The following is a 27209-nucleotide window of genomic DNA, read 5'->3' as shown; positions in this document are numbered from 1 at the left end:
AACTTTCCCACCTAGACTGATGATGCAGGTGATAGCAACCAGTGAAAAGAAGCCATTTTTGAAGCTGATTAAGTGGTTAATTCTCTACAGCCTGCTCAGTTTCTGGCTGCCTTGCCAGCCAACCTGTTAACTGTTTTTGTCCTGTGGATGTGCTCAGCTGATACCACTAATATATGTTACACAGAGAATTAAACTGGCATAGAGGGGAGATGTGTGACTGGCATGGAAACAGGTTTCTGGTGTTTGCAGAGAGAAAGATTCAAGATTTATTCCCTGATGATAAGGTGTATAATTTCCTATTTCTGCATCTTTCCAGCTGGTAAAATCAATCTGTAGTATATAGGGAGTGAAAATTAATCAAGGAGCCAGATGTGATCAAAGGGTGTTTGTATATTAGACCATATATTCATTTACTTAGTATTTTGTCATATTTTCCTTAGGTGTCTGTGTTATTGTTAGATGGTCCAGATGAGCAAGAAACAGATAGAGTAGGAGAAGGAGAATTATTATTTCATCCAAAGCTAAAGCCTTTCTCAAGTCTCTGTATCGCATCAAACAGTGCAATCAGCACCTAACAAGCTGTGGAGGTGAGAAAATGAGGTCCCTTGAAAGAATACCATGTTGAGAAGGGTCTGCTAAAGAAGGTTGAGGAGTAGCAGCAGCTTTGAGTTGTGGTCCCTTTTTCGTGGGATTGCTAGGTGGGATGTGTGTTGGAGCTGGTCACTGTCTAGGGTTAGGGACTGGGTTATGGTTCAAATAAGAATTTGGGTTAGTGCTTGGAGAGAGAAAAATGCAGACCTGCCGCGTGAGTGGGGTTGGGAAGGGTCTGCTGAAGAAGGATGTGTACCCAAAGCTTTGGGTTTTAGGCCCTCTCTGGTGGGATTCCTATCTGGGATGTTTGTTGGAGCTGAACCCTGTCTAGGTTAGGGTCTAGAGAGAGAGAAAGTGCAAGAGCTGCTGTGTGAGTGGGTTTGGGAAGGGTCTGCCAAAGAAGGATGAAGTGTACCAAAAGCCTTTTGGTTTTGGGTAGTTTTGAGTCTTTTTGGTGGGCTTTCTGTGTGGGGTGTGTATTGGAACTAGTCACTGCCTAGGGTTAGGTTTTGGAGAAAGTGCAAAGCTTCCTGGAGAGTTTATGGTGTTTTATTTTATGCAAGAAAATGTGTTTTACTTCACACCCTGTCCAGCTGTGGCTAAAATCTTCATGTGTATAGATAGTTCTTACCATCTTGAGCTTTTTATGGACAGTTTCTTCTTACAGAGAAGTAAAGCAACTGGTCAGAGTCCTTGGATAGATTTTTATCTAAAAACATGTCTGTATAACACAGATGCTTACAATTATCTTCTGGGTACCTTAGTAATAAGGGAAATTCTTCACTCAGAGGACAGTGAGGCACTGGCACAGGCTGCCCAGAAAAGCTGTGGATGCCCCATCCCTGGGGCTACTGTGTTCAAGGCCAGGCTGGATGGGGCTTTGGGCTACCTTGTCTGGTGGGAGATGGCCCTGCCCATGGCAGGAGGGGTGGAACCAGATGATCTCTAAGGTCCCTTCCAACCCTCCTATTATGCTAATTGTAATTTTTATTTGAGTATTGCTGTTTTTAAAAAGTGTTATGCTTTTGCTCTTGGTATTGACTATACGTGAATTTCACACCTTTTGTTCTTCAAAATTTCTTTTGAACATGTGGGTCTTCACAGCAGTGCTGAGGTGTTTTCTGCCACGTGTACAGGTCTGGAAGGGCTTTCTGTGTGAGGTGGAGCATAAAACGAATAGGATGAGCTTCTTTCTGCTGGTAGGATAGACTGACACTGAGTGAGGTATCCCTCCCAACCCCCCGAGGCAGTTCCCCAGGCAGTATGTGGGAAGGAAACACCCAGAGACCTTATTGGTTCCTTTAATTTGGAGCATGGGGACTTAAATTCACTGCAGGGAGCAGTGGAGTGGTTTGCAGCTGGGCTGGGAAGAGAAGAGACCTCAGTGAGCTTCCAGCTTGCCCAGATTGGCTCCACAAGTTGCGGATACATCAGAAGGGCTCTGTAACGGGCATCTGAAAGTACTTGAAAGGTAAGAGAAATGTTTTATTTTATTTTTTAACCTCTGACATTCTTGTTGTTGTTTCTGAATGAAAAATCCATCTGTAGTACATGCCCTCTAAGGGTTTGAAAGCCTTACACAAACATCAACAATCCTATGTTACGGGGATGTATTATTACTGCAAAATGTGTAGCGTATGGAGTAGTAGTTAGTGTCACTCCTGGCTGAAGGGATTGAGGTTTAACATGTTTTCTCTTCCAGCGGTATGAAACCTGCTGAAGGAAATGGGAGTTTTGCCATTGGCTTTATTGGAGGCAGGCTTTAACCTACAAATTAGTTATTTTAGAATGCTTATTCCTGGCGGTTTCTATTTTTGGCTCTCATTTCTGTGTGATAGTGATTGTTTTAAAAGCCCTTTCGTTCAGCAGGTCTTTCTGGAATTTGATCACATTCACATGTTATAATTGCAACAAACACTCTTAATGGTTGCTTGGTATTTTCTCACCCAAAATCTCTTTCTGTGCCTTCTAATGTACGTTTTCACAGACTCCGTGGTGGAAGTCAAATCAGTAGAAGGTCTTTACCACATGAAATGAAATAGACTACTGTTTCCACAATAATACCACTTTATTGTTTATACTGGTTATATGTATTATATATATATAAAAGACATTCTGTGGATAAGTACAATTGATTTAAATACAGGTGTTACAACATTTTTGAACTATACATGCAACAAAACAAAGACTTGCTTCACAAAAATCTAACTGACTTAAGCTGGAAACTACCGATTTAATGGAAGAGAGCTAGGGAATTTGTTACAAAATGCCCATTTATCCTAACCAGCAAATGTGAAAACACTGTTAAGCCTCTCTGCACTTTCTAATGAGTATGTACCATTTTGGAAGCAATCTGTCATTCATGTATGAAGAGTTAGTATACCTTGCTTATCAGACATTGCAAAAGAATTTGCATAACAGAGTGTCTGTTACTCTCTCGTGTTCCTCAGGAAACCTCCCCTGGCTTTAGCATGGTTAGATGTTCCCGCTGTTCTAACTCAGCAGCTAGGAAACTGCCACCTCCTATGTTTCCAATACTGTGGTACAACTTGGCAGCTTCTGTTCTAGCTCAAGCTTGCAAAATGCTGTGCACAAAAAATAGCATGATATACTGGCCCTTGGTACTTACAAAGCTCAGGTCTCAGCCCATGGCTCCTTTTTTTCTGGCTGTTTTCCTTCAGCTTTAATTCATATTGCTTTTAGTGTTGCTTTGCATAACTCTCACTGTGTCCATGAGTACACGTTCCTTCTGCTGATTGGCTAGGCCTCCTGGTCCCTGATAGTATTGGTTTTATTTCTCCATGGTCTTCTCTTCTGGGGTCAGTTCTTTAATCATCCTCCAGCACGGTTAGTTCCCCACATTGCTCGGTCCTTGATCTTATTAATTGTTTCTGCCTCTCTCTTCCTTCTGTAACCCCAGGGCTGTCCTGGACCTGCGTGTCCTTTCTCCGTTCTCTTTCTCTCCTCTGTCCCATCTCCATCCACATCACCTGGGTGACACGCTGCTAGTATTCACACCTGGGTCTTTGTCAACTCCTGCCTTGATTGGACCAGAATCCAGTCATGTATTGCCCCCAGAAGTTCATACTGCAAAGGTCTGTACCCCAAACTCTCAAGCACTGACCTGTAGGGTGGAAAAGGGCTTACAGAGTTAGATCGTCGAAGTCTTCCTCAGTAGTACTGTAGGTTCTCTCCAGCTTTGGTTATCCCGTGCCTTCCTCTATGAAGGTTAAAAAGATGTGAGCAGAGCTTCTTCCATCCCTTTCCTTGGGAGAATATTCTGTAGCCTAATAGGTCTGACTGCTAGGCATTCTTTCCTAAATTCTTCGGTTCCTTAGTCTCCGATTATCACTAGTTACATATATGATGTGATATTCTCCACAACGACTCAGTTAAACCCGCTCTTTTTAACAGCAGGGAGAAATCTCCTTATTGCATGATAATGAAGCCAAAATAGCTGTCCTCCTCTTTCATTATGCTTAACAGAAATGCTTATGTTCAGGAGTTTTTCCTCTTGAATGATCTCCAACCCCAGGAAAATCTGAGATCAGTTTGTGGTTTTCAGGAAGCCCTAATTAGTAATGATATCATGATGTAACCTCAGATGGCATTCAGAACTCCGTGCTGAGAGAAGGGATTTTGTGTGTGCTTGGGGGGGATGGGATTGGGTTCAGGGGCCTCATGTCCAGAGGTCTGGAAATAAAGGAGAAGGAGATAGGGAAGAAGCCCTGCCTCAGCAGGGCAACATACCCTTTCTCTACCCTCCTTTTCTCTAACAAAAAGTTAAATGTAGTAAACACGTGCTGAACGGAGGGGAAAAAAACTAACAAAACAAGCTGCTCCTTGGGAATGAGAAGCAGGGATGATGCCTTTATTGTATTTAATTCATACAAGATAGAAAAATGAAGACAATCTTGAAATCCATACCCTATTTTGTTGGATGTCAGTGATTTTGCTTGGAGGGAGATGAGGTAGTGCTGTAGTGGTTTGCATGCATGATAGTGGTGGTGTTTTGGTCTGTGTTTAGCAACCAAAGCCTCATGTTTCTGAGCATGAAGAAGACCTTCCTGTACAATGGTGGGTGTGGACCTAATGGCAGTGATTTTTCCAAAGTTTTGGAAGGCAGATACAGGGATGTTTCACAGAAACAGTTTATTTTTATCATAATTGAGGACCGTGTGACTTTCAGAAACCTAATTATAATAGGAACAGCAGAGGAGCTGAAAACTTAGTGTTTTGTATGGTTGTTTAGGAGTGGAGTCTGCTGTTACTTCAAAAAGTATTATCTGGGGGATTGCTATTATCTAGATTCAGATGTGCTGTTACTATGGATACATATTGGCCAAATGTTTTCTAGTTGTCACTACCTAATTTAGCACTTAAAGTTTTTTTTTCCTTCTGCTTGTGCAATGAATAACATGACTGCTTAGTAAGTCGCATATGGTGGCATTTTGTTTTTGCATCCTGTGAGATGAAATTCAAAGCTTTTAACCAAGTATGTATCACCTTCTGTACAGACTGACACCGTTAATGCCAAAATTCGGTTTGTAATGTGGAATAAGCTAACAAATAAATTTAGATTTCTAATTTTATAATTTATCCTATGTTTGTTCAGTTTCTCCCTTCCTGTTGTTCTTGTGTAGAAGGTATTCGTTTCTGAAGTCCAAAATTCTTCTGTGGTTAACAACATAAAAGTTTTACAGCAAACAGTTTTGTTCTTGCTAAAGACTTTACCTGAAGACTTTAACCTAAATGTTTGGACTTCACTTTTGACTTTTAAATGTCAATGCAGTTCAATAGTAATATTTATTTTTAAGTCTTAGCTCTGATATTTAATCAGCCTGAAAAAAAGCTCTTCCTATTTATGTCTGCAGGGTAGGAAAGAAATAATATTTTTGAAATAAACCCATTTGTTTTCCTGTACTTTTACAACTTATCCTCACCATATATTCACAGAGTTGCTCTAGTAGCTTCTAAATGAACCTTGCTATTGCTGAGATAACACATCAGATATTGAGTGAAAGCAAAACAAACTTCAAGTTCCCCAAGCAGAGCCAGTGTTCAGGTACACAAATTGCTAACAAGTCAATTTAAAATGGAGGAAATGTTTAAATTGCCCCAATCCAGGTAACAGTGTAGGCTATGTACTATATTGGGCGAGGAGGCTGGGTTTCATTTCATGCATCATTTGAGTCCCACAGCTAAAAAACAGTGACCTAAAGGGCCTTTTTGAAGTCATGGACTAAGTCAGAGGTAATCAACATGAGAGCTTGAAGCTGCAGGTAGCCAGTTCAAATGTCTGTCAGGACAGTTGTACCAAAAGTGAGCATTTTGAGAGGCTTAATGAGGTGAGGTGAGGCAAGGCTGTCGGTCCTCTCTCTCCAAATCAGGTGTCCTCAGCTCCACGGAAACCTCTTTTCTGTCTCCAGCAGGCAGATGCAGAGATGGGGACTCTAAGACTAGGGCTGGCACTGTGTCAGGTCAGCGCACAGTGTGTTGTCAGGCCCTGTGCTGAACCTGGTACGTTTGGCTGTGGATGTCGGGAGAAGGAAGTAGATGTTGGACACTGCGACACATCTGGGCATGAGTCATTTTCCAGCTGCAAGCAGCCGTATATTTATGCCAGTGAAAGCTGTTCTGCGTTCCCACTGCTCTTAGCTGACCTCAGAAAGTGCTCTACTTGTTATACCGAAAGATAAATGACAGCTCTCTGAATTTTTCATGGACACAGCATCACCATAGTTGTCAAGCTTCTAGTTGAAAACCGTGCAAGCTGAGGTGCTGCAGGGGATCACTTACCATGGCCTGCCAATTGGTGATCTGGATCACAACTAGGAAACTGATACAGTAGCTGTTGTAACTGCAGGGGGATGAAAAGAGCTATGGTGTAATTAATAATTGCAGAGGACTATGATATTAAGTGTCATTTGATAATTGCAAGTTTAAAGCTCCTAGTCAGGAGTTCTAGAAGCCCTTTTGCATGATTCATCCAGCATGACTCTTTCCAAGGTAGTGACCAACCTAGTACTGAATCAGGACAAAGTAGAGAAGTTGTCTTCAAAAAAAAATCATGAAACCCAGCTTTATGACCACATTTCTTACATTTTTCTTCTTCTTGAAAGTAGCTGTGCTGTTTGAGGGATCAGTGCTTCCTCTGAAAACCTGCTGGATGGATTTCCGGAGCTGGTTTGCCTTCCCAGTTGGGGTATTGCTGTGCTGTGCTGTTCAGACATCTGCAGCTCAACTTCCTGCATCTGACAACTGCACCAGCAATGGTCAAAGAATAATCTTCAGCCACTCCTACAAGATTGACCTGCCAGCGTCCTCCCAGATCAAGGTGGAGGCAGATCCACTGCAGCATGCGGACAACAGTGAGGTGCAGCTAGATCCTGGGGAGGCTGAGGAAAACGAAGAGCAGAATATCATCTTTAGGCACAACATCCATGTGCACTCACCCAAAGGGGACTGTGAAACTCCGGCCCACATCAAAGGTCTGCTTGAGAGGGTGGAGAAGCTGGAGAAAGAAGTGGCAGAGCTGAGAGAATTCTGCAGCCCTCAGAAGTGCTGTGGGGGAAGCCAAGGTACCTAACAATTGCAGTATCTGTTTTTTTTTTCTCCCACATATAGCCTGCTTTCCTCAGAGATCTGGGGACTGGAATCCATCTGTAAGGGGTTACGGAGGTTCCCTGTGAGTGAAACGCTTGAGTCCTGCGGATGGAGTGGTGCTCAGGGTTTTGTGATGTGAAAAGAAATCTGAAGGTCCCAAAATGCAGTAATATGCACCATTTCTGAAACCAGTGCAAGGGAAATCTCCCCAGGCATGTAGACGGGAGGATTCAATGGAGGAATTTTGGGGTAGGGGAGAATAGAAGATGAAGAAGGCCCTTTTTGTTACTGTCTTTCCTTTCTCATTTCTGCCTCCAGAATTTTGCAGTTGTTGAGAATCGTTAGCTTTAGTCAGGTATCAAGGAAGAAATAAAAGAAGAGCAGTTTCTGGTGCTGATGTTTTGTGACAGCCACTGGCTCTGCCTGCAATCCCAGGCTTATACAGCATGGCCTATAAGAAAGGATTTAACAAACTGGTGTTGTTTGAGGAATGGATACAGGGAGAAGTGCTAAGTCCTTGGATACGTGAAAATAAAACAAACCTATAGCAGATGGGAATAATGTGCTCTCGATCTTTATAGTAACAGTGGTGAGCTTCACTTACAACCAGGAAGGTTGAGGTTAGAGGCTGTGAAAAGCTTTCTAATTTATCGTTTGGTGTGTCTGTGGAATCTGTACTGCTGCTGACCCTGGACAAATGCACTGGGAAAGACAAGAGTGGAGCCGGTCACTTTTTGGACGAGGGGCAGGTGGACCATGTGATGTCTTCAGGTCTTTGCAGCCCATGTTTTCCCATGATAATTAAGCTTTCCATTTAGTGACCTTGAACACATCTTCTCATTGCTCTGTTCCTCACTTTCTTCCTTTTCTTTTTTCTTTCACCTGCCATCCTGGTGCTCTGGCCAGGCGTCTCTCCCTGCAGCGGCCACGGGACGTTCCTCTACGAGACATGCAGCTGTAAGTGCTCCGAGGGCTGGGAGGGCAGTGACTGCTCCCACCCCACCTGCCGCTGCCACGGCCGTGGGCGCTGCGATGGTGGGAAGTGTGTCTGTGATGAGCCCTATTTTGGTGAGGATTGCAGCCAACAGCTCTGTCCTGAGAACTGCAGTGGCAACGGGATCTGTGACACGGCCAGAGGGGTCTGCCAGTGCTATGAGGAGTTCACTGGAGAGGACTGCAGTGAGAAACGGTGTCCTGGGGACTGCAGTGGCAACGGGTTTTGTGACACAGGAGAGTGCTACTGCCATGAGGGCTTCTTTGGCCCTGACTGCTCCCAGGGTAAGACAAGCTTGTGAGTTATTTCTGCCTCCTTTCTTTCATTCTGAGTTTCCCTTTTTCCCTCCCTGAGAAGAACTGGGCTAATCCCATAGGCAAGCCAAGCCTGGACTCACCATGTTTCTCTCCAAGTTCCTGCTGGGATTGCACTCAAGGATTGCTGAGTGGTCCATATCTTCAAGAATTGCCTGGAAAACATTTCTGAATCAGGGAAAGGAGAAAACACAAGTTAAAGTACAAACCTACCTATGTATAGCAGCTGAAGGAGAGAGCAAAGCTGTCTACAGACCCTGTAGTTAGAGGGAATCAGAATCTGTTGCTTGATGTACAAGTGAGACAATAAGAGGTAAAATCATGCTTGCTGCAGTGTGTGCTGCTTGTCAGTAAGGTAGTTGACTTGGTAAAATGTTAGACAATATATAGAGAGTGTTTAAATAATCACCCTTTGAAATGAGGTTTTTAGGAAGTTCTCTTACCCTGATGTGTTGTTACAAGGTGGTGGCATTTGCCTGAGAAGGCTGGACTGAGCTCGCCTGCATCCAGCAGAATCTGCTTAATGCTGGGTGGCTCGGTGCCTGTTCTGAAAAAACCTATAATCTCCCTTAAACCACAAGGTGATACTCCAGGCCTTAGCACTCAGTCTTTTGCCCTGGAAGCCACTTTTCTTTCTCAGCACATCAGTGCTTAGTCTAATATTTCACAGCTCCTCAGGAAGGAGAGGTAAGTAACAGCTGCACACTGCGCAGCAGCTGGTGTTCAGCAGGGGTGTGCAGTGACCTTACTGGCAGGTCTTTAATGCTCCTTGTCATCCTTCACCTCTCAGACTTGACCTGTCTACTTAGACCTGTCACCTTTTATACAGATTACTAGCTCAAATTCCTCACCCAAACGAGTGCTCTGCATGAAAACTTTACTCTTTCTACCCCTTCTGCACTACTTAGAGATTTTTCTCCGTGGCTTCAGCATTCTTCTCTCCTTTCAGCAGACCAGAATTTCCTGCTCAGGAGACAGCAGCTTTATAAAGGTGGAGAGCGGAGAACTATTCCCCATCCAGACTCTCCAAGGGGCTGGCTGGGTCCTCTTCCTTACCTGACACCTTCTGTGTGTTTTACACTCTGAAAGTGGTTGCTGGTCTCTGAATATGTGAGTGAGCAAGCGCTGCAGAGCTAATACATGTTGCGTGATCTGTTTTGCTGTTTCTGGGCACTATGCCTCCCTTCCTGCTTATTTTAAGTCCAGAGTCAAGTGGTTCTCATGTCAGCATCTGTAGCCAAACGCCCACCTCCCATAGCTGTCAAATTGCCTTTTCTGTTCCAGTTGGGAGTAGATTTTTGCTTCCTGGGACACTGAAACTGAGCACTGTTTTTGTATATGTCTCAGATCATGAAATAATGCATCTTGTTGTACATTGCCATGGTAACTGGAATGTCTGAACATCTAGATTTTACTTTCAAGCATGCAACAGTATAATTAATGCCTTGCAAATCCTTGCAAAGGAGAAACAGAGGACAAAGACACGTTGAACAGGAAGAATTGACTTGTGCTCTTCCGAGACTTCTTGTTTACTGACCACTCCAAAATACTGCTGTGGGATATTTGAAGGTGAATAAAAGAACAGTTTAAAATGAGTGTATCCTTAAAAAAAAAAAAAGTTGGTATCTCAGCACAATATTAGTTTAATCAGGAAGTCTGTGTTTGATGCCATAATCAGGAAAACAGGAAGGAAAACAAAGAGGGACTCCTGGCTGCTCCCAGCAGAGCAGGGTTCCTCATGAGCGCTGTGCGCTCTCAGCCCAGCACTGAATCTATAAATGTGCTGCTCATTTCCTGCTCGCTTAGGTCATTAGGGCCTCAGTCTGCTTCCGGAGGAGAAGCTGCCAGATGGAGAGAAGTTGAGCGCAAGCAGAATGCAAGACGGATTTCTGGCACGTTCCACAGCCACCTGTCCTCCTAATTCACCTCGGAGTGAATCGGTGGTGTCTGTGATGATCCCTTTCACTTCAGGCCAGGAGCTTCTCTGAACATCTCCTGGGTTTTGTACAGTCCAGGAATTATTTTCCAGTCCATAAAAGGAATAATTAAATAGTGACTTTCTCATTCAGACAGACAAGGAGGTGAATGTTTGCTCTACAGATGGATGCTTTCTTTCTCTTCTAGTGCTTGCTCCTCAGAACCTGAGCCTGCTGAACTCCACAGAGGACTCCCTGACTGTCAGCTGGGATCAAACGATTGATGTGGATAATTATCTCATTAGCTATTACCCTGTAGAACATGAGATGTTGGTGAAACAAGTCCATGTGCCCAAAGAGCGGCTCAGCTATGAGATTGTGGGTCTCCACCCCAGCACCACATACAATGTCACACTTCGTCATGTAAAGAAGGGGACTACCAGTGAGCCCAAGCATCTAGAAGCAAGCACAGGTAGGACCTGACAGTCTCTTTCTTCAGAGTCAAGATCTGTAGATCTTTAAATTTAGTTTCAAGCAACTAGAGCAAATGGTTTGACTTTGCAGGTTTTCAGCATCCTGTCTGAATGCTGAAGAGCAGTTTCTCTTCCCAATCCAGTCACAGTTTTCTGTTGTTCTCTTCTGGAGAGTCTGTCTCCAGATCTGTGTTGCTGGAGCTGAAAGTATTGCAAATTTCCTCTCTCTCCTTTTATCTCGTCCAAATTGGACTGGCGTTGACACCTCTGAATTTCAGGGAATCCATGATGTTGCCCACTGCAAGGAGCAGAAAAGAAAGCATGCAAAAAGGCAGCATGTTATTAAGACTAACGTACTGTTTGACTGGATGAAGAAGGGACTTCAAAGTAGGGAGGACATCATCTCTAGGTACTCATCTGCCAAAAATGCCCGCAGCAGCAAGTTTTCCTCATAGTCTCTTTCCAGGACTGAATGAACCTGATGTTACTGAGAACAGGAGGTTGCATATGGAAAGACCATATTTGAAGCAGTCTCTCTAGAAATGAAATGATATTTTATTAGCAACTGATAGCATGCTGGCTGCCTGCCCTTGGCCAAAAGTGAGAAGTTGGATTATTTTGACTTTTTTTTTTCTAGCGCAATAGGTGGGAGCTGAGAGCCAGAAAACTCTTGAGTTGGCATGTTATGGATAAAACTAAGCCTTTTTAAATATTTATTGTGCTGTACTGATGTAGCTCTTCAGTTTGGCTGAGGAAAATGTCTCAGGTCTAAGAGAAGGCAACTGGGGAGGGAGGAGGACCTTATAGTCACTTTCTGATGCTGATGCTGCTTCCTCCTGGCACTCTGCTTTGTCCTTTTCAGTCCTGTCACCACTCAGTGCCATCTGGATGACGGAGGAGATGGAGCACTCCCTGGAAGTGGAGTGGGAGAACCCACCAACGGATGTGGATTATTACAAGCTGAAGTTCAGATCCCTGGTGGAGATGGATGAGAAACAGGTTGTGGTGCCCAAAAGCAGTGACCCCAAGAGCAGACACATCATGACTGGTGAGTACTTGTGACTATTCCAAATTGGGCAAGGACAGGGAGAAGTGGTAGGAGCGATTGATTTTGGTCATAGTCCTGAGACAATTCTTCTCTCTCAAGTGTTCTCCTTCACCTTCTGACCACTGTAGGCCAGAGTAAGATCTACTGGGATTCCCATATCCCATAATAATGGGTACCTCCACGAGGAGAAAGTTTCTGTGCCCTATGGATAACAGGTTTCAAGGCATTCAGCTTTAATTCTGTCCTTGTCAGAAATAAAGTATATTCTATTTCAGAGCTGGGAATACGGATGTTAGGGAAGTCCTCGCTTACTGTAGTCAATGTAGACCCTAATGGCAAGGCTGGAGTGCTACCAAGGCATTCTCAAGACGAATGGAAGTTCAGATAGAAATCCACGTTTTACTTTGATCTCTACTGCAAACCTAGAATTGGGCAGACCAAACAAAATAGCTTTGTTTAAGAAAAATTACTGTCTTTCCTACTTGTTGGTAATGCTCCCTTTTGCTCTTTTTAGGCCTGAAACCTGGCACGGAGTACGAGGTCACTGTCATACCTGTGAAAGATGGTAAAGAGGGGAAACCATCCTCAGTGAGTGGCAAGACTGGTAGGTGGGAAGTTTCTTTTATGCTAATGATGTTACTACAGGTTTCAGGGGCAGTTCAAGGTTGCAAAAGGTACACAGTTGGCTGCTTTCTTCATGCATACTGCAGTCAGGGGTACTTATATCTTGTTTAAGCTTGTCTATGCAGTTTATTAAACATAAAATCTAGTCTTAGCTCAGTCTTTTGCCTTGGTTTCAAAGCTACAGTAATTTTACCCTTAACTTGAAATGAGCTCAGAGCCAGGCCCAGCAGTAACTCTGAGCTTGCTTGTTCTTGCTTTCTCTACCCAGACCATTGATAATTTGACCTCGCAGAGACCTAGCACACAATTTCCAATCTGTGTATGGCTGCTGCTGCTGACTACTTTGCAGCCATTAGCCGCTGGTGATTTGTCTGGCCTCTGAGCTCAGGAGCAATAAGAAAGAGGATAAGTTCTTCCTTCTTGTATTCCCTGACTCCAGCGTTATTTTTCTGTTCACCAGGCTGTGAACTGAACAGTACTGGATATTTTACCTATAAATGGCAGCACAGTCATTTCAGACCTGTATGTTTAAACATGTCTGGAAAACCTGTTGGTTCTTTGATGTTTCAAACTCTTCAAAAACATGGCAGAATGTTTTTCAGCTAGTTACTGAAAAATATTGCAAAAGGGAGCCTGAAGAATTTTGAAGTCTCATTCTACCTGTAAAACACTGGAAACTCTGAAAATCGATTTTCTTACAAAAGGGAGGGTGAGCGGCATCCGAAGACTGAAATATGCCAAATCAGGCCTGACATTCCTGAGTAAATTGTTCCATTAAAAATAAATTGATGTAAGACAACAGAACCTACAGCCTCTCCACTGTCTTTTTAAGGCTGTGCTTCTCGCACATAGATTCTGATTATTTGGAACTACTATGAGTTAGGGTTAATGATCCTTGTGGGTGCCTTTCAACTCAGGGTGTTCTATGATGGTATGATTCTATGAACACCCTTTGATCATGTTTTCCTGCCCCCATGTTTGTGAAGAACAGCTTGAAAACTTCTTGAAAAGAAAGAAAAAAAAAATCCACAATGAATAATCCTGCTCATTTTCTTATATAACCTCTGAAATTTGGGGCTAACACAAATACCAGTTATTGCAAGAGCCAACACTAAACATCGCCTAAAATAGCTGTAGTCTGGGGGAGTCTGAGAGACAGGTTTGCAGGGTAGGCAGAAAGGAAGGAGCAACAAATGGCTGACACCAGAAACCTAGAAAGGATGAGTGCTGTGAGGAGGGCAGGCGCAGAGGTAATGCTAGAGTCATTACCCAAAGTGAGGCAAGAGGACTGTAAGATCTTCCTACAGAAAGCAATGGAATGTTTCATCTAGATCATCTAGAAAGTGGAAAAATCTTGGTTTCTTCCCACCCTGACTATTCTGGCTCCTCACGGATGCCTTTCTTTCTTGAGGGGCTGTAGGAGGAGCCTGGATGACTGTTATAACTGGCTAGAGCAGCAAGGCAAAATGAAGGAAATGTGTGCATGCTATGACAGGTATAGTCGTGGTTTCATTTGGATGGAGTTTCCTAATCCTGCATTTCAAAATGTTCTCCCAGGAATTGATAGCCCAACCAATGTGGTGACAGACCGAGTGTCGGAGGATACAGCCACTGTCTCGTGGAATAAAGTCGAGGCTCCCATAGACAGGTACATGGTGAGATACACTTCAGCTGATGGGGACATCAAGGAAATAGAGGTGGGCAGTGAAAACAGTATCATCACCTTACTGGGTCTGAAGCCAGGCATGGAATATATCATCCACATCTGGGCAGAGAAGGGTCCCCAGAGGAGCAAGAAGGCCAGCACCAGAGCTGTGACAGGTAAGTTGTAGCAGCAGCAGGAGGAGGGAGCTGGGTTTGAATTTCAAACTCAATTTATTAATGTTACTTGTTTCAGTACAGCTTCTGCATTGTATGGGTTTTTAATAAGGCAAAAAATTCATGTCATTTTTACCAGTGTGGCTGAACAGATCTCCAGCTTAGGAGAAGGTTCTTCCTTTTGAGTCCTGTTATGGACCAGTTACTGTCAGTAGCGAGAACAGTGAAATGCAGCCAAAGCTAAAGCCTTATAACTGGAATATGTAATTCATGCCTTGCCTTAAAAATGCCATAAACCACCTCCAAGCTGTTCTTTGGGTGACTCTTGTGACCTTGCCCAGCAGTACTGTGGGCTCATACAGATTCTGCGCAGTCATAGCAGAGTGTTTGTTAAAATGGAAAAGCAGATGTATTGGTATCATGGCATAAGGTAAGAATCATGTGGGGAATCAAATCTCCTGAACAGGACATTTGGTCACTGTCCCCTGGTGGCAGGGAGCTTCAATTGCAAGGGTGCTTGCAGCAGCATCTGCAGCTGGACTGGGAAACTCCTTGAAGCACTGTTTAGCGCAGTTTTTATAATTCAGCCAGCCATGTGGCCATGCAGGAGCAGTTTCTATCGACTGTTTGCAAATGTCTTGTCTCTGTGCAATTTGCATTTCTGTGGCAGTGTACTGGGTCTGTGTGGGCTGCTGCAGGGAAAGTTAACTCCATCCCAGCCAGACCCCGTACAACCCAGTACAGTGGTTGTGGTGGAGTTCAGCTGCCTAGCAAGGTAAAATGACCACAGGCAGGCATTACCAAAGGGAATGTTTGGGATGCTCCATTCAGGATGTTTAAGCAGATAAGTTCAAATAAACATAATTGGTTTTTACCAACGTGTCAAGAATGGTAGGGCTTGCAAGCTGTTAGCCCCTTTGTTTTATTTACCTTACTCCATATCCAAGAGTAAAAAATGATTTGGGTGCACAAATGGGATATCCAATGGGATTTATTTAAGTATTGGTTATTTGTACTATGATCAAAACATGGTTTGTAGCAAAAGACAAAACTTGTATTGGATCTGTTGCCAGTTTGAGCTGGAGGAAAAGCAAAGGAGCTTTTGGATGCGCAAGCCTTTTTTTAGGTCTTTGCACACAGAATCATTTCCCAAAGCTCATCTGTTTTTCAAATATATTTGATAGTCTAATAAAACATACTACCTCTGCCTATAAAACTTATGTTGTCTTAAATATTTAGACCATTGTGATCACCACAGTGCTATACTAAAACTTCTAATAACTACTTCCGCTTATAGAAATCGATAGCCCAACTAAGCTGTTGACTGACCAAGTGACAGAGGATGCAATTACTGTTTCCTGGAAAAAAGTCCTGGCTTCAATAGACAGATACAGAGTGAGTTACACATCGGCTGATGGGTATACAGAGGAGAGAGAAGTGGAGAAAGACAAGAATGTCACCATCTTAGCAGGACTGAAGACGGGCATGGAGTATGTGATTCGTGTCTGGGCAGAAAAGGGAGAACAACAGAGCAAGAGGGCCAGCACCGAGGCTGTGACAGGTAAGAGGGCAATAGGGTGAATTAAGAGCATAAACGACAGCCCAGCTTTGCCTTAATGCTGAATAAGCCCATCCCAAGGCAGCTTCACAATAGAGGGGGATTCAAGCTTAGCAGATCCAGTCTTCAGGTTAATGCATCTTGCTGTGAAACCCATTCAACATTATCAGAGACACCCTAATTACCTGTACATACTACAAATAGGCTATGTTGCAATTACTAGTAGGGATTAGTGGTCTTCACCTGTGCAAACGATGCTATTCTAGTGTCTCTCATGTATTTGTATAGTCTTATTTCAATTTGTTAATTAGTTTATCCTTTTTCAAGGAATAAGTTCTTTTTTTGCAGGGGAAGAAATTGGAGTGCAGAGAGATTAACAGCATGCAGGATGTCTTTTCTTGCAATAGGATGATTAATCCTAGTTCCTCAGTTGTTCTTACCATCTTGTTTCTCTCCTCTCTGTGGCCAGTCCCGGTTAAGAAGATGTGGTTTGCCCAGTGTGAGGGTTGTTGGTTTATACCATTGTAGAGCTGAATGTCTGTATCCGTTACAAGAGGTTGTAAGCATTTACAATACCCATGCTCTAGGTCAGGGACTTGCTGAAGGGAGGTGGGTAAATGTGCAGCTGGGTCACGCTGGTCTCTTTAACAAAAGAGGAAAAAAAAAAAAAAGCAGTCCTGTAGGTGAGGACTCCTGGAGGAGAGTCTCCTGGTGAGGAGTCCTAGAGGTGAGTCTCCTGGTGGCCCAGCACAGCCTGACTGTGACAACTTGTGTTTTTAACTTTTCACTCTTCAGATATTGACAGCCCCGCTCACCTGGTGACTGATGAAGTGACAGAGAGGACAGCCACTATCTCCTGGGACAGGGTCCAGGCTCCCATAGATAGGTACATGGTGAACTACACCTCTGCTGATGGTGACACCAAGGAGGTAGAAGTGGGGAAGAACAAGACTGCCACAACTCTGATAGAACTGAAACCTGGCACTAAATATGTCATCTACCTCTGGGCAGAGAAGGGAACCCAGCAGAGCAAGAGGACCAGCACTGAGGCAGTGACAGGTATCTCAGGAGAATCTCTGTGGTACTACACAACACTGTGATGTGAAGGTGATCTCTGTTTCTGGCCTGTTTCCTTCTGGCCTGTTGCGGAGCATATGCTAGACAGCAGTTCATCTTGTGGTCGCCTATGATGAGAAAACATCCATGTTCCAGGCACCTTCAGACAGAAAGCTTCAGATAGAAATGGTGTCTCCCTTTGAGTCAAGAGGAAAAATGCTAACTGCTTTTAGGAACTGACAACTGAACTGATCTGTTAGTTCAGAAGCTATCAGACCAGCGCAAGCTTCATTGTGCTTTAGTAAAGCACTGTGGTCCTCACTTACCAGCACTATCTGCTGATTTTGGTGTCCAGGTGTGCTGAGCTCTGCAGGTGTGGCTGAGTGCTGCCCAGCAGTGTATATTGCTGCTGTTGAACCCTGCTTAAACTTCAGGTGGTTCAACTAGTGCCACTAATAAGAATGGTGTTTACCAATGAATCCGGACTTGGAAGGGAATGCTCCCGTTTTACTCATCTTCTATAACATGAAAAGAGAGAGAATTGTCTGAGCTCAGAAGAAGTCTCTTAAATATCAGTAATTCACTTAATATAATGAAGGCTTTTGTTCACAGGAACTGGCTGCTTAGCTAGGCTGAAGACTGACTGACTGGCAGCTTCCTGGGAATGGGGGATAGATGGGGCAGGACACAGGTCTCACTGTCCTGATTAACTTGAAACCAGACATGGTGTACACCATCTATATCATGGGGCTTTAGAAAGCAAGAGCTTTAAAGAGCAACATATGTGTCTTTCAGTTACTCATGCTCTATATTCCACACTTTATTTCTTAGAAATGGACAGCCCAAAGAATCTGGTAACTGACCAAGTGACAGAGGACTCAGCCACCATTTCTTGGGATAGCGTCCAAGCTCCCATAGATAGGTATATGGTGAGCTACGCTTCTGCTGATGGGGACACCAAGGAAATGGAAGTGGGGAAAGCCAAGAGCATTACAACTCTGACAGGACTAAAAGCAGGCATGAAGTATACCATCCATCTCTGGGCAGAGCTGGGAAGCAAGCAGAGCAAGAGGGCAAGCACGGATGCACTGACAGGTAACTGTGGGTGGAAGGGAAGAGAACCAGGGTAGAAGAACCCCACTCACTAGTTATTGTACAGTTTTTGATCTCTGATTGCATTACTACTGGGTAATGAAGATCCACAGTGGTAAACCCATTCTGGAGATAAGTGCGTGATTATAGCCTGGTATAGCAGAGACTATTATAGGCTGCAATAGAAGAGGCAGATGTTGTAACACAGTTGTGGCAGCTGAGTACTGACCTTATTTCATTTGTCCTTAATCAAAAGTGTGCAGTGCTTTGCATGCTGCTATCAAGCCTAACAGTAACAGAGGTTTAACATCCGAAAGTTAAACTGTCTTAGATTCAGGGACACTTAAAAATAATGGCCTGACTCATGACCTTAGGTTGGTCCTAGGAGACTGCAAAACAGGCTTAAATCTGTCCTGTTCAGTCAGCCATAAGGATTACAGCGTTCTGGGAATATTTCAGGGTCACTCCACATCCATTGGCCTTGCTAACGTATGTTTTCTTAGTTTCTGAGTCAAGCTGGTGTGAGATAGAACAGATAAAGCTTAGATTTGGGGCAAGATGCCAGACAGTTCCCCAGTGCTTACAGAAGTTGAGGGCAGCTGATGGGGACAAATGGAGATCTGTTGAGGCAAAAAGCCTAAGCCTGTCAGGAACTGGAAAAATCAAGGAGAGTTTCAGCAAATTGAAATGTTCTTTTTTTTGAAATAGAATGAAAATGGATGCACTTGCAAATTTCACAAGAAGTGAAACTGCCTGGAAAGGGAATGTGTTTAGCATCAGTAGGGATATTTTTGATATATCTACACATTTTTTTCCTCTTAGTGATATATTTAAAAAAAAAAAGACACCTCTGATAAAACAGTCCAACTTCTGATGAAAAAAATACATTTCTTAACTCCAGGTGATGGTTGCTTATTCCCTATCATTAAAACAGGCTGTAGCAGGGAGCTATTCTGCAGTAATATCCTGCAGCTGTGGAAATTGCTGGCCTTTAGGAATAGTGCTGTCAAATCTGAGGACTGTCTCTAAGGCTGCACTTCCCATCACTTGGTTTTTCTAATGGATTTGGTACCTTTTAGCTCCCTCTTCTGTCCAACAGGAGGTGTACATGTAATGAGCACCTCTAAGAAGATTTGAGTCATTTCATTTAAAGCAATTGTGTAGTAGTCTCCCATACCAAGCATGAGAATAATGACCTAATGCTTAACTCAGGAACCTATTGAATTTGCGGTCTTCAGTTATAATGGATAACTTGTGTTTTGAACAACATGTGTGACTTCAGAGTTCTGTCACTTCCTTATATTTGGTGTTTTGATTTCTCCTCCGTTTTTATATCTTTAAGATAACCCTATATTTGGTAACCCTATATACACAGAATCCAGAGAAGCCACACTGCTCTGCTCTTCTTTTTTATCTAAAAAAGACATGGCCTGGCCTTGTCTTCCTCTCTGGCCTTCTCACAACTCTAATATTTCATTGTTGCATTATAATCCTTGTTACCATTGTCCTCATAACACTCTCCAAGGTCTCAGAAATGTTGTTGCCTGGTTTACAGAGACAAGAACAGAATCAAAGGGCAAGTTAAATGGGAGGCCCGTTGTCAACCACAGATCTATGGAGGAGCAGGGAATTGTGCTGAATTACTCAGTTGTAGTTTGCCATAAACTCAGGCATGCTTCAGGGTTGGAGCACTCTTCCCTCAAGGCCAGCACTGCCCACCAAGTACCCTCCCTCTAAAACTTGGAAGGTCATACGAATCTACTGCTATTTTCTTTAAGATATTCCCCAAACACCAGAATATAGCAACCATAGGATGAAAATCTGCGAGAGGCTGCTTCTGTTAGTGTTACTTCTAGCTGAGCTTTAGAAATTTGCTTTTATCGTTAGGGAAGCACTGGAGCCCTGTTGTGGTTATCTTATAAGACAGATGCTTTTTGACACTTGCTGTGAACTGCCTTTTTCTCGGGCTTCTCAGGCAGGTGGATCAGGAGCTCCTAGGCCCTTGGGAGCCCCTGTACAGTTGAGACAGTTGCAGGGCTACAAAACACCCCAAGTCAGATTTGTAACAGACCTTGCCATGGTTGGTCTAGGCTGCTTCTTGCTAGCCATGAACTTCACCGAGTAACTTCTGTAGTTCCCAGGTAACAGGATCAGGCATTGAAAGCTCTGCCCAGGCTCTATGATGGGGTTGCTGTCTTTCATTTATGCAAAGGGACATGATTCTTCATTTCTTTTTCAATAGAGATTGATCCTCCCAAGAACCTGCGTGTATCAGATGTGACTCAGTCTACTGGTGTAGTTACCTGGACTCCTCCTGCAGCACAGATTGATGGTTATTCTCTGACCTACAGGGGTCAAGATGGCGCCAGCAAGGTATGGTGAATTCCTCAGCCCTGCAGAAACCACTGAGATCACCCCTGGGGTTATAGGCTCTGCCAGTTGGATCTTGTGGGTATATGGACCACAGGGAAACAATTTTGAGGGGGAATCTATGCTATCTATAGCCTGGGGAGGCAGAGCCTAAGGAAGGAAATGTGTTACTGTCAGGAGTAGAAGCTGTAGAGGGACTTTGTGACGGTGCAATGCCTCTCCCCAACAGATGTTCATGGTGAAGAGAACAGGTTTGCGGCTTTTTTTTTTTTGCTTTTCTAACTTGTTACCACATGGAAGAGCAGCACTCAGCAGGAATAAAGTAACAGTGTCGTAACAGTGTTTCTTGAGACCCTGCTCTAATTCTTCCTTCTGAGGAAATGGACTCCACATCTCAAGGGTATGCAGCCAGTGTGTGCCTGTCTGAACTCTACAAGAAAAGCCCATAAATAGATGCAGAGCGTGAGGCACTGTAGTCCAGAAAAGCTAAATGCTATTCAAACTTGGGTTGATCTTCAGTCTGTTTTATTTGGCAGGCAGTGCAGCTGGGTCCTAGTGAACAACGGTTTGTGCTGGAAGGACTGGAACAAGGAGCAAAATATACCATTTTTGTGATGGCCTATAAGGGAGATCGTCAGAGCAGAAAGACAGACAGTACCTTCTCCACAGGTAGGATCGGGCCTTGGTGTTACACTTTTCCCTGGGCTCTGCAGCTGTTGTGTTCTATGGTAGAGGTCAGGGATGGAGTTCCTGTTCTACAGACACACTGGGAAACTATGTGATCAGAAGCAAGCCATCTAGTGAGTCAACAGCTTGTCTTCTGGCTGATTGTCCGTTCTAAGCCACACCATCTGGAGGCTTGGAAACGCAACAAGATGGAGCAAGTGGAGATTGCCCACATTGGTCAGTGCTGCTGGTAAACCTTGCTGGCCAAGGGCAGGACAAAGCCTCCTGGTGAGCTGCCAGTGGGCAGAAGAGATGATGATAAGCTAGGGATCTTTCTGCACCATTCTCCTAATAATAGGGTGCAGTTGTATAAGTACTGTTGTGGCACTGGGCAGCTGCCTGGGTTGTTTTCAGAGATCAGGATAAGTACACCAGGATGACAGCAAATCACACAAAATCTCACGCCAGCTTGATGTGGGAGTCTCTTGTACCATGCCAGTTCTCACAGCGGCTGCCAATTGTGGACAGGTTGTGAGATGCAGAGAAAATAAACTCCCTGATTACTGGCATTCCCACCATCACAGGCAAGGGCTCCTTGTCCTGGGTCACAGTGAGAGCAGGACTGCACCTCCTGCAGCCTCTGGTGGCCCCACTCATGTGCCAGCTCCCAAGTAGTGGGGAAGGCTGCCTGCAGCTACCTGCTGGTGCAGCTGGGCGCTTCCTTTTCTTCTCATCCAGAACCATTGTAGGAGATTCCTAAAGGTGTGAGATGCCTGCTCCAGCTTCGTGGCCCGCTTTGCTGATGGATTTTGTCTTGGCCTCTCTCTTCTCTCAGTTAGTTTCCTCTACCCGTATCCAGCAGACTGCAGCCAGACACAGCAGAATGGAGACACCCCGAGTGGCACGTACACCATTTACCTCAACGGAGACAGCAGCAGGCCGATGCAGGTGTACTGTGACATGACCACCGATGGAGGCGGGTGGATAGTGAGTGATTCTCTGATTTTTTTATTTTTTTTTTTTTAAATGAATGTGGTCAAGGGAAGCTCATACTGGGCTTAGCTGACGCTTTTTCCTCTGCTGCCCTGCTGTGTTTCAGCTCCTGCCTTGATGGAGTAGCAATGTTTTAGAAAGGGAGGTGGATGTTGATGGATAACCCTCAGACAGCCGGTAGAAAAGCTGTGAGAGGCTGAGTGGCTCAAAAGCTTGACAGGGAGATGCTGGGCTTTTCATTACTTGGTCATGAGTGTGACTCAAAGCTTTTATTGTTGCTGATTGAGGGTAATCACTGAGTTATGGCAGTTTAACATGCTACCTCTTGCCAGTTGGGGCACAGGGGTTGTTGAGGATGCACTCAAGTCCCTTTAAAAGACAAGTTAGTACAACTTAGTCAATTTATTGCAAAAGATCTTTAAGCTAAGCTAGGTTATCTCATCTTGACCACAGTGTAAGTTTACATGTGTGGACAGTTAATGCATTTCAGCTGATGGTAATATTTTAAATGCTAGTACTGTGAGCATGCACCCAGACTCTGACCACACAGTGAGTCACTCAAGGGAAGCTGGAGGGAGAACACAGGCACTTTGAGGTGAGGAATTTGTGTAAGGGTGAAATAACGAATCTGAGATTCTCCCTAAACGACCAAATAAAATATCTTCATTCCCTTCTTCAACTTTTATTTTCAGTGATAAGTGATTTTCTCCACTGAAACAAATTGTGTATTACTGCCCAAGTCCTGCTGATTCTGGTGAAGTTTAGAAACCTAAACGTACCTCTGTATCTTGTCCATAAGCCTGATTTGCCCAAGTGTTGAGATTTGCAGGATCCCTGCCTGCAGGGATTGGTGGAAAAGTAAACTGTAAATTTTGTACAACTAAGTATTCACCCCAGGTGTTTTTTCACTCTGCGATTACTGTAAAGGAGGCTATAGTGAGATGGAGATGGGTCTCTTTTCCCGAGCACTAAGTGATAAGACAAGAGGAAATGGCCTTAAGTTGTGCCAGGGCAGTGTAGGCTGGCTGTTAGGAAAAATTTCTTCACTGAAAGGGTAGTAAAGTATTGGAACAAGCTACTCAGGGAAAGTAACTGAGTCACTATCCATAGAGGTCTTCAAAAAACATGCGGATGTAGTGCTTAGTGACATGGTTTAATGGGGGACTTGGCAGTGCTGGGTTAAAGGTTGGACCAGATGGCCTTTTCCAACCTTATTGATTATATGATTCTTTGGAGTCAGAAAATGAAAACGAATGCATATGTACCCTGATCAGCTGCAGCATACCATTAGCTAGATTTGTCTGTTCCCAAACACTTCACCTTTCAGACTGTATTTGAATCACGATGAGGATTTCTCACCCCAATACTCTCTCTCTCCTCGGCCTGCTGTGAACTCTCACTCAGCAATTCTTGCTTTGCAGGTGTTTCAGAGGCGGAACACAGGCGAGCTGGATTTCTACAAACGCTGGAAAAATTATGTGGAAGGCTTTGGAGATCCCACTGGGGAATTTTGGCTTGGTACAGTACAAGGGTGTTACTGGTGAAGAGCTGAAGATTAGCTTTGTAGAAGCACTTAAATGTTGAAATACCCAGGCCCTGCTGAGCCTTCAGTCCTCACCTGTCAGTTTTTGTCTTCCCTGGAAGTGCCAATGAAACACTGAGGATCTGTAAAGACCTGCTAAGTCTTTCCACTGACATGTTTGGCGTTTGGAGTGGTCCCAGAGCAAGCCAAACTCTAGAAATGTTTATTTCGGGCTTGCATGCTCCTATAAGAGGAAAAATAAAGAAAATACAGTGATGAAAATGTAAAATCCAGGCTATTATACAAAACCTAGTGTGCTCAGTCATTTTTTGTTAGCTAGCTCTGCTTGGATCAGAGAATCCAGTCCTAAATAGGTCAAGGTCTTTGGATCAAGAGTCTTTAAATGTTCTTAGAAAAATAATGTTGCACAGTCTGTCTTGTGCTGCTTTAAGTTGTTTTTTTCTTTTTTTTTTTTTCTGACAATGCTATCTCTTGCCAGAAATTGGGATAAGACAGCATAAACTTGGCAAAATGTCATGACAGCATCAAGCAGGGAAGGAGGCAGGCAGGAAATAGCTGATTTAACCAAAATGGCCACAGGGTGAGATTCCAGGACTGCAAAGGTGAACAGGCTTTTCCCTTTTAAAAGTATTTTTTTCTTCCCTCTAGGTCTTGACCAGCTGCACAATCTCACAAGCAGCAGCCCCATCCGCTATGAGCTGCGGGTGGATCTGCGGACAGCCAATGAGTCTGCCTACGCTGTCTACGACTTCTTCCAGGTTGCCTCCAGCAGAGAGAGATACAGGCTGTCGGTGGGGAATTACAGAGGCAATGCTGGTGAGGAGTGCCTGCGACTTGTGCTCTCTCTGCTTCACACAGGGGAGCAAATGCTGGGGACTCTGTGTTGGTTTTGCCAGTAGCATGGCAGCTCGTTAGGTCAGGTTAGATTGGATGTGGCTCATTTTGAGGAGAGATGTCTCTACTTTCTAGGAGGGCTGAGGAGAGTGTGCCCACAGGGCCGTCTCCTGTTGAGGACGGGAGAAAGTTGCTCTTTCGCTGGGAAGAGAGCTGCTCTGTGACCCAGAGAAACACCAGCTGAACAGGCAGGCTGTGAAGCAGTTCCATGAGATAACCTGTGCCTATGGGGGAGCAACTTCTGGGGCTCCCCAGCTGAGAAATGCAAAGAATGTTTTTCGTTCAGAAGGGGAGTTTGCTCAGCAGAAGTATCTATCCTGGTGCTGGCTTCTGCCACTAGCAAATCCTTACCGTTGCCGTTGTGTCCGTAGTCTTCCACTTACTTCTTAATCTCCTGCTGCCCTAAGATCTTCAGCACCAGAGCACCCAGCCCTTGGACATGGCCTCTAATAGCAGTCAATTAGAAATTATTCTCCAGCCCCATCCTGCGTTGTTGCTTTTCCCCTGACAGGCCTGCTTTGTTCTGCCTGATATAAACCCTCAAGCTGAGCAACTGCACTCCCTTATTCCTACTCACGTCTGCAATCCCTTCCCTTAGGGGATGCCATGACCTACCACAATGGCTGGAAGTTCACAACGTGGGACAGAGACAATGATGTGGCTCTCAGCAACTGTGCTCTGACACACCATGGCGCGTGGTGGTACAAGAACTGCCACTTGGCCAACCTTAATGGGAAATACGGGGAGAGCAAACACAGCGAGGTGAGTGGCACATCTCTGTGTGAGGGTCAGCTCTTCTCTCTAGCCTTAGGAAGAGCCACAGAGGGTGGGGGCTATAGCAGGACAGATTGCCAAGGCTATTTTAACTCATTTCATGTGAAAGGAAAACGATCCATAAGGAAGCTCATGGATCTTACCCTGCTGTTCTCCCTCGATCCAGAGGGTTTGAGCTCACAGCCTCCTGATTCCTGTGGTGGACGGAAATATCTGAGGTGGAGCTGTTTTGATTTCACGGGGGAACAGAGAAAAAAAGCAAGTGCTTTCAGTGCATGCCTTGATGTGCATCTTATTGTACAGGCTGATTTTGTGCTTGAAGACAGCTCAGTCCAGTTGGGTTCCAAACCAGACAGACTTAATTTGTATTGGGAGTGTCTGGAAAACTGATTACAATTACAGTCAAAATCTGGTGAACAATAGCGTCTCTGTTTGGGGGGGGGGTTAAATGGTATTGGGGTGGAGGGAGAGTGGCAAACTCCTAGCACTGATCTGCATGCTTTAATAAAAGACATTCCTCGGTCTTTTCCCAGGGGGTGAATTGGGAGCCATGGAAGGGCCATGAGTTCTCCATCCCTTTTACTGAGATGAAGATCCGTCCTCAGTCTTCTAGTAATGAGTCAATCCTTGGGAGGAGGAAGAGAACTCTACAGGGAAGGAGGAAGAAGAACAGGGCTTAAATTGTCCTCTGTGCAGGACCCAAAAATTATGATTTGGTATTTCTTAAAGTTAGGTTTGGATGACTCTTTCCAATACTTTGGAAGCAACTGCTGACCAACTTGCCCCAGAAGTCTCTGTGTCTGCAGCCCAGCCTGCTTCCAGCCTTTGGAGCTCCTGATGGGTGATCTGACAGAGACTGGGGGGGGGCTCGCTGGGGGCATTGGGCTTGTAGCTTCCCTGGTTGGCTAAACGTGACAAGGACCTGCTTGATCCAATGTATGCAACTTTTATGAATTGCACATAAAACAAGTGTTAATACATGCTATTGTTTCTTAAAACCCAGCTTGCTGACTCCTCAATTCTCTGGTGCCATCCACTTCAGACTTCAACGAAAATAAATTTGACCCCACTGAAAAATGAAAGCTCCCTATGTTGTACCAGAGAGAGCTTTCCTGAGACAGCCTCCTCTCCTTCTCTTGGTCTGTAGTCCTTGTTTTCTTTCCCCTCATCTTCTGGGGCACAGCATTCCTTTCTCTTCCTCCAGTCAAACTGCTGGGCTTTGGGAGACATTGTCAGACTGCTAGCAGGGCTCATTAACCCAGGCAAAGTCTGTAGTCTGGGTTCCTCAAACTCCAATATCACATCTTTCCAAGTAAAAATCCTGCTCTATATTTAGCTTGTCTCTTCTTGTCTCCCAGTCAGACGAAAAGCCTGAGGAGACATGCAGTGAATTAATGTTCACACTCCCAGATAATGCCCAGAAAGGTGAGACTGTGAGCGCTACACTCCTCCAAGCTCTTCCTACCATCCCAAACCTCTACATAACGCTTGCCTGATACAGACCATGAAGAAAATTCTCTATGCGACTCTTCCATCTGCCGCCCTCTGCTTTTTCATTAGCAGTGTGGGTAGCCAGTGATGCTGAAATCATATCGCTTATCATCCGACACTAAAATGAGCATCTTGGAATTAGACTGATCCTGCACACTCTCCCTCAGGCTTTCCTTTCAGGCTGTCTGCAGATTCAGGTGGGCTCCAGCATCTGGTTTCACGTTTGGCTGCTTTTTTTTCTTCACACCCATAAAGGTGAGTTTTACTTTCTTGCCCTGAGCGGATATGTAAATTCTGGACCACCAGCTACAGCCAAGGAAGAAGTAAGTATGAGCTCACCAAACGATGCCTGCTTAAAAAAGGCTTGCTTGTCTGAGCAGATTGGAAC

The 27209-nt window shown here is 44.4% G+C and overlaps 1 protein-coding gene across 6 annotated transcripts; it reads left to right on the top strand.

Moving 5' to 3' along the window:
- The first annotated feature begins 103 nt into the window (after window positions 1–103).
- TNN (tenascin N) lies at window positions 104–26352 on the top strand. Of its 6 annotated transcripts, none has more exons than XM_040565572.1 (18): window positions 104–286; window positions 1928–2062; window positions 6717–7172; window positions 8104–8475; window positions 10630–10893; window positions 11757–11942; window positions 12457–12546; window positions 14124–14387; window positions 15682–15945; window positions 16738–17001; window positions 17830–18093; window positions 20333–20463; window positions 20997–21129; window positions 21962–22113; window positions 23541–23637; window positions 24311–24478; window positions 25155–25318; window positions 25864–26352. In XM_040565572.1, the coding sequence occupies exons 3-18, from the start codon at window positions 6761–6763 to the stop codon at window positions 26008–26010; spliced, it is 3372 nt and encodes a 1123-aa protein (XP_040421506.1). In that variant the 5' UTR covers window positions 104–286; window positions 1928–2062; window positions 6717–6760; the 3' UTR covers window positions 26011–26352. The 6 variants fall into 6 exon arrangements, with proteins under 6 accessions (XP_040421506.1, XP_040421504.1, XP_040421505.1 ...); XM_040565570.1 differs by having other exon boundaries at window positions 104–319; XM_040565571.1 differs by having other exon boundaries at window positions 104–1026.
- Window positions 26353–27209: the final 857 nt, after the last annotated feature.

The sequence above is a fragment of the Cygnus olor genome, chromosome 8, assembly GCF_009769625.2.
Source record: "Cygnus olor isolate bCygOlo1 chromosome 8, bCygOlo1.pri.v2, whole genome shotgun sequence".
Taxonomy (NCBI): domain Eukaryota; kingdom Metazoa; phylum Chordata; class Aves; order Anseriformes; family Anatidae; genus Cygnus; species Cygnus olor.
Note: the sequence above shows the minus strand (reverse complement) of the source record. Positions and strands in the feature narration are given on the sequence as shown.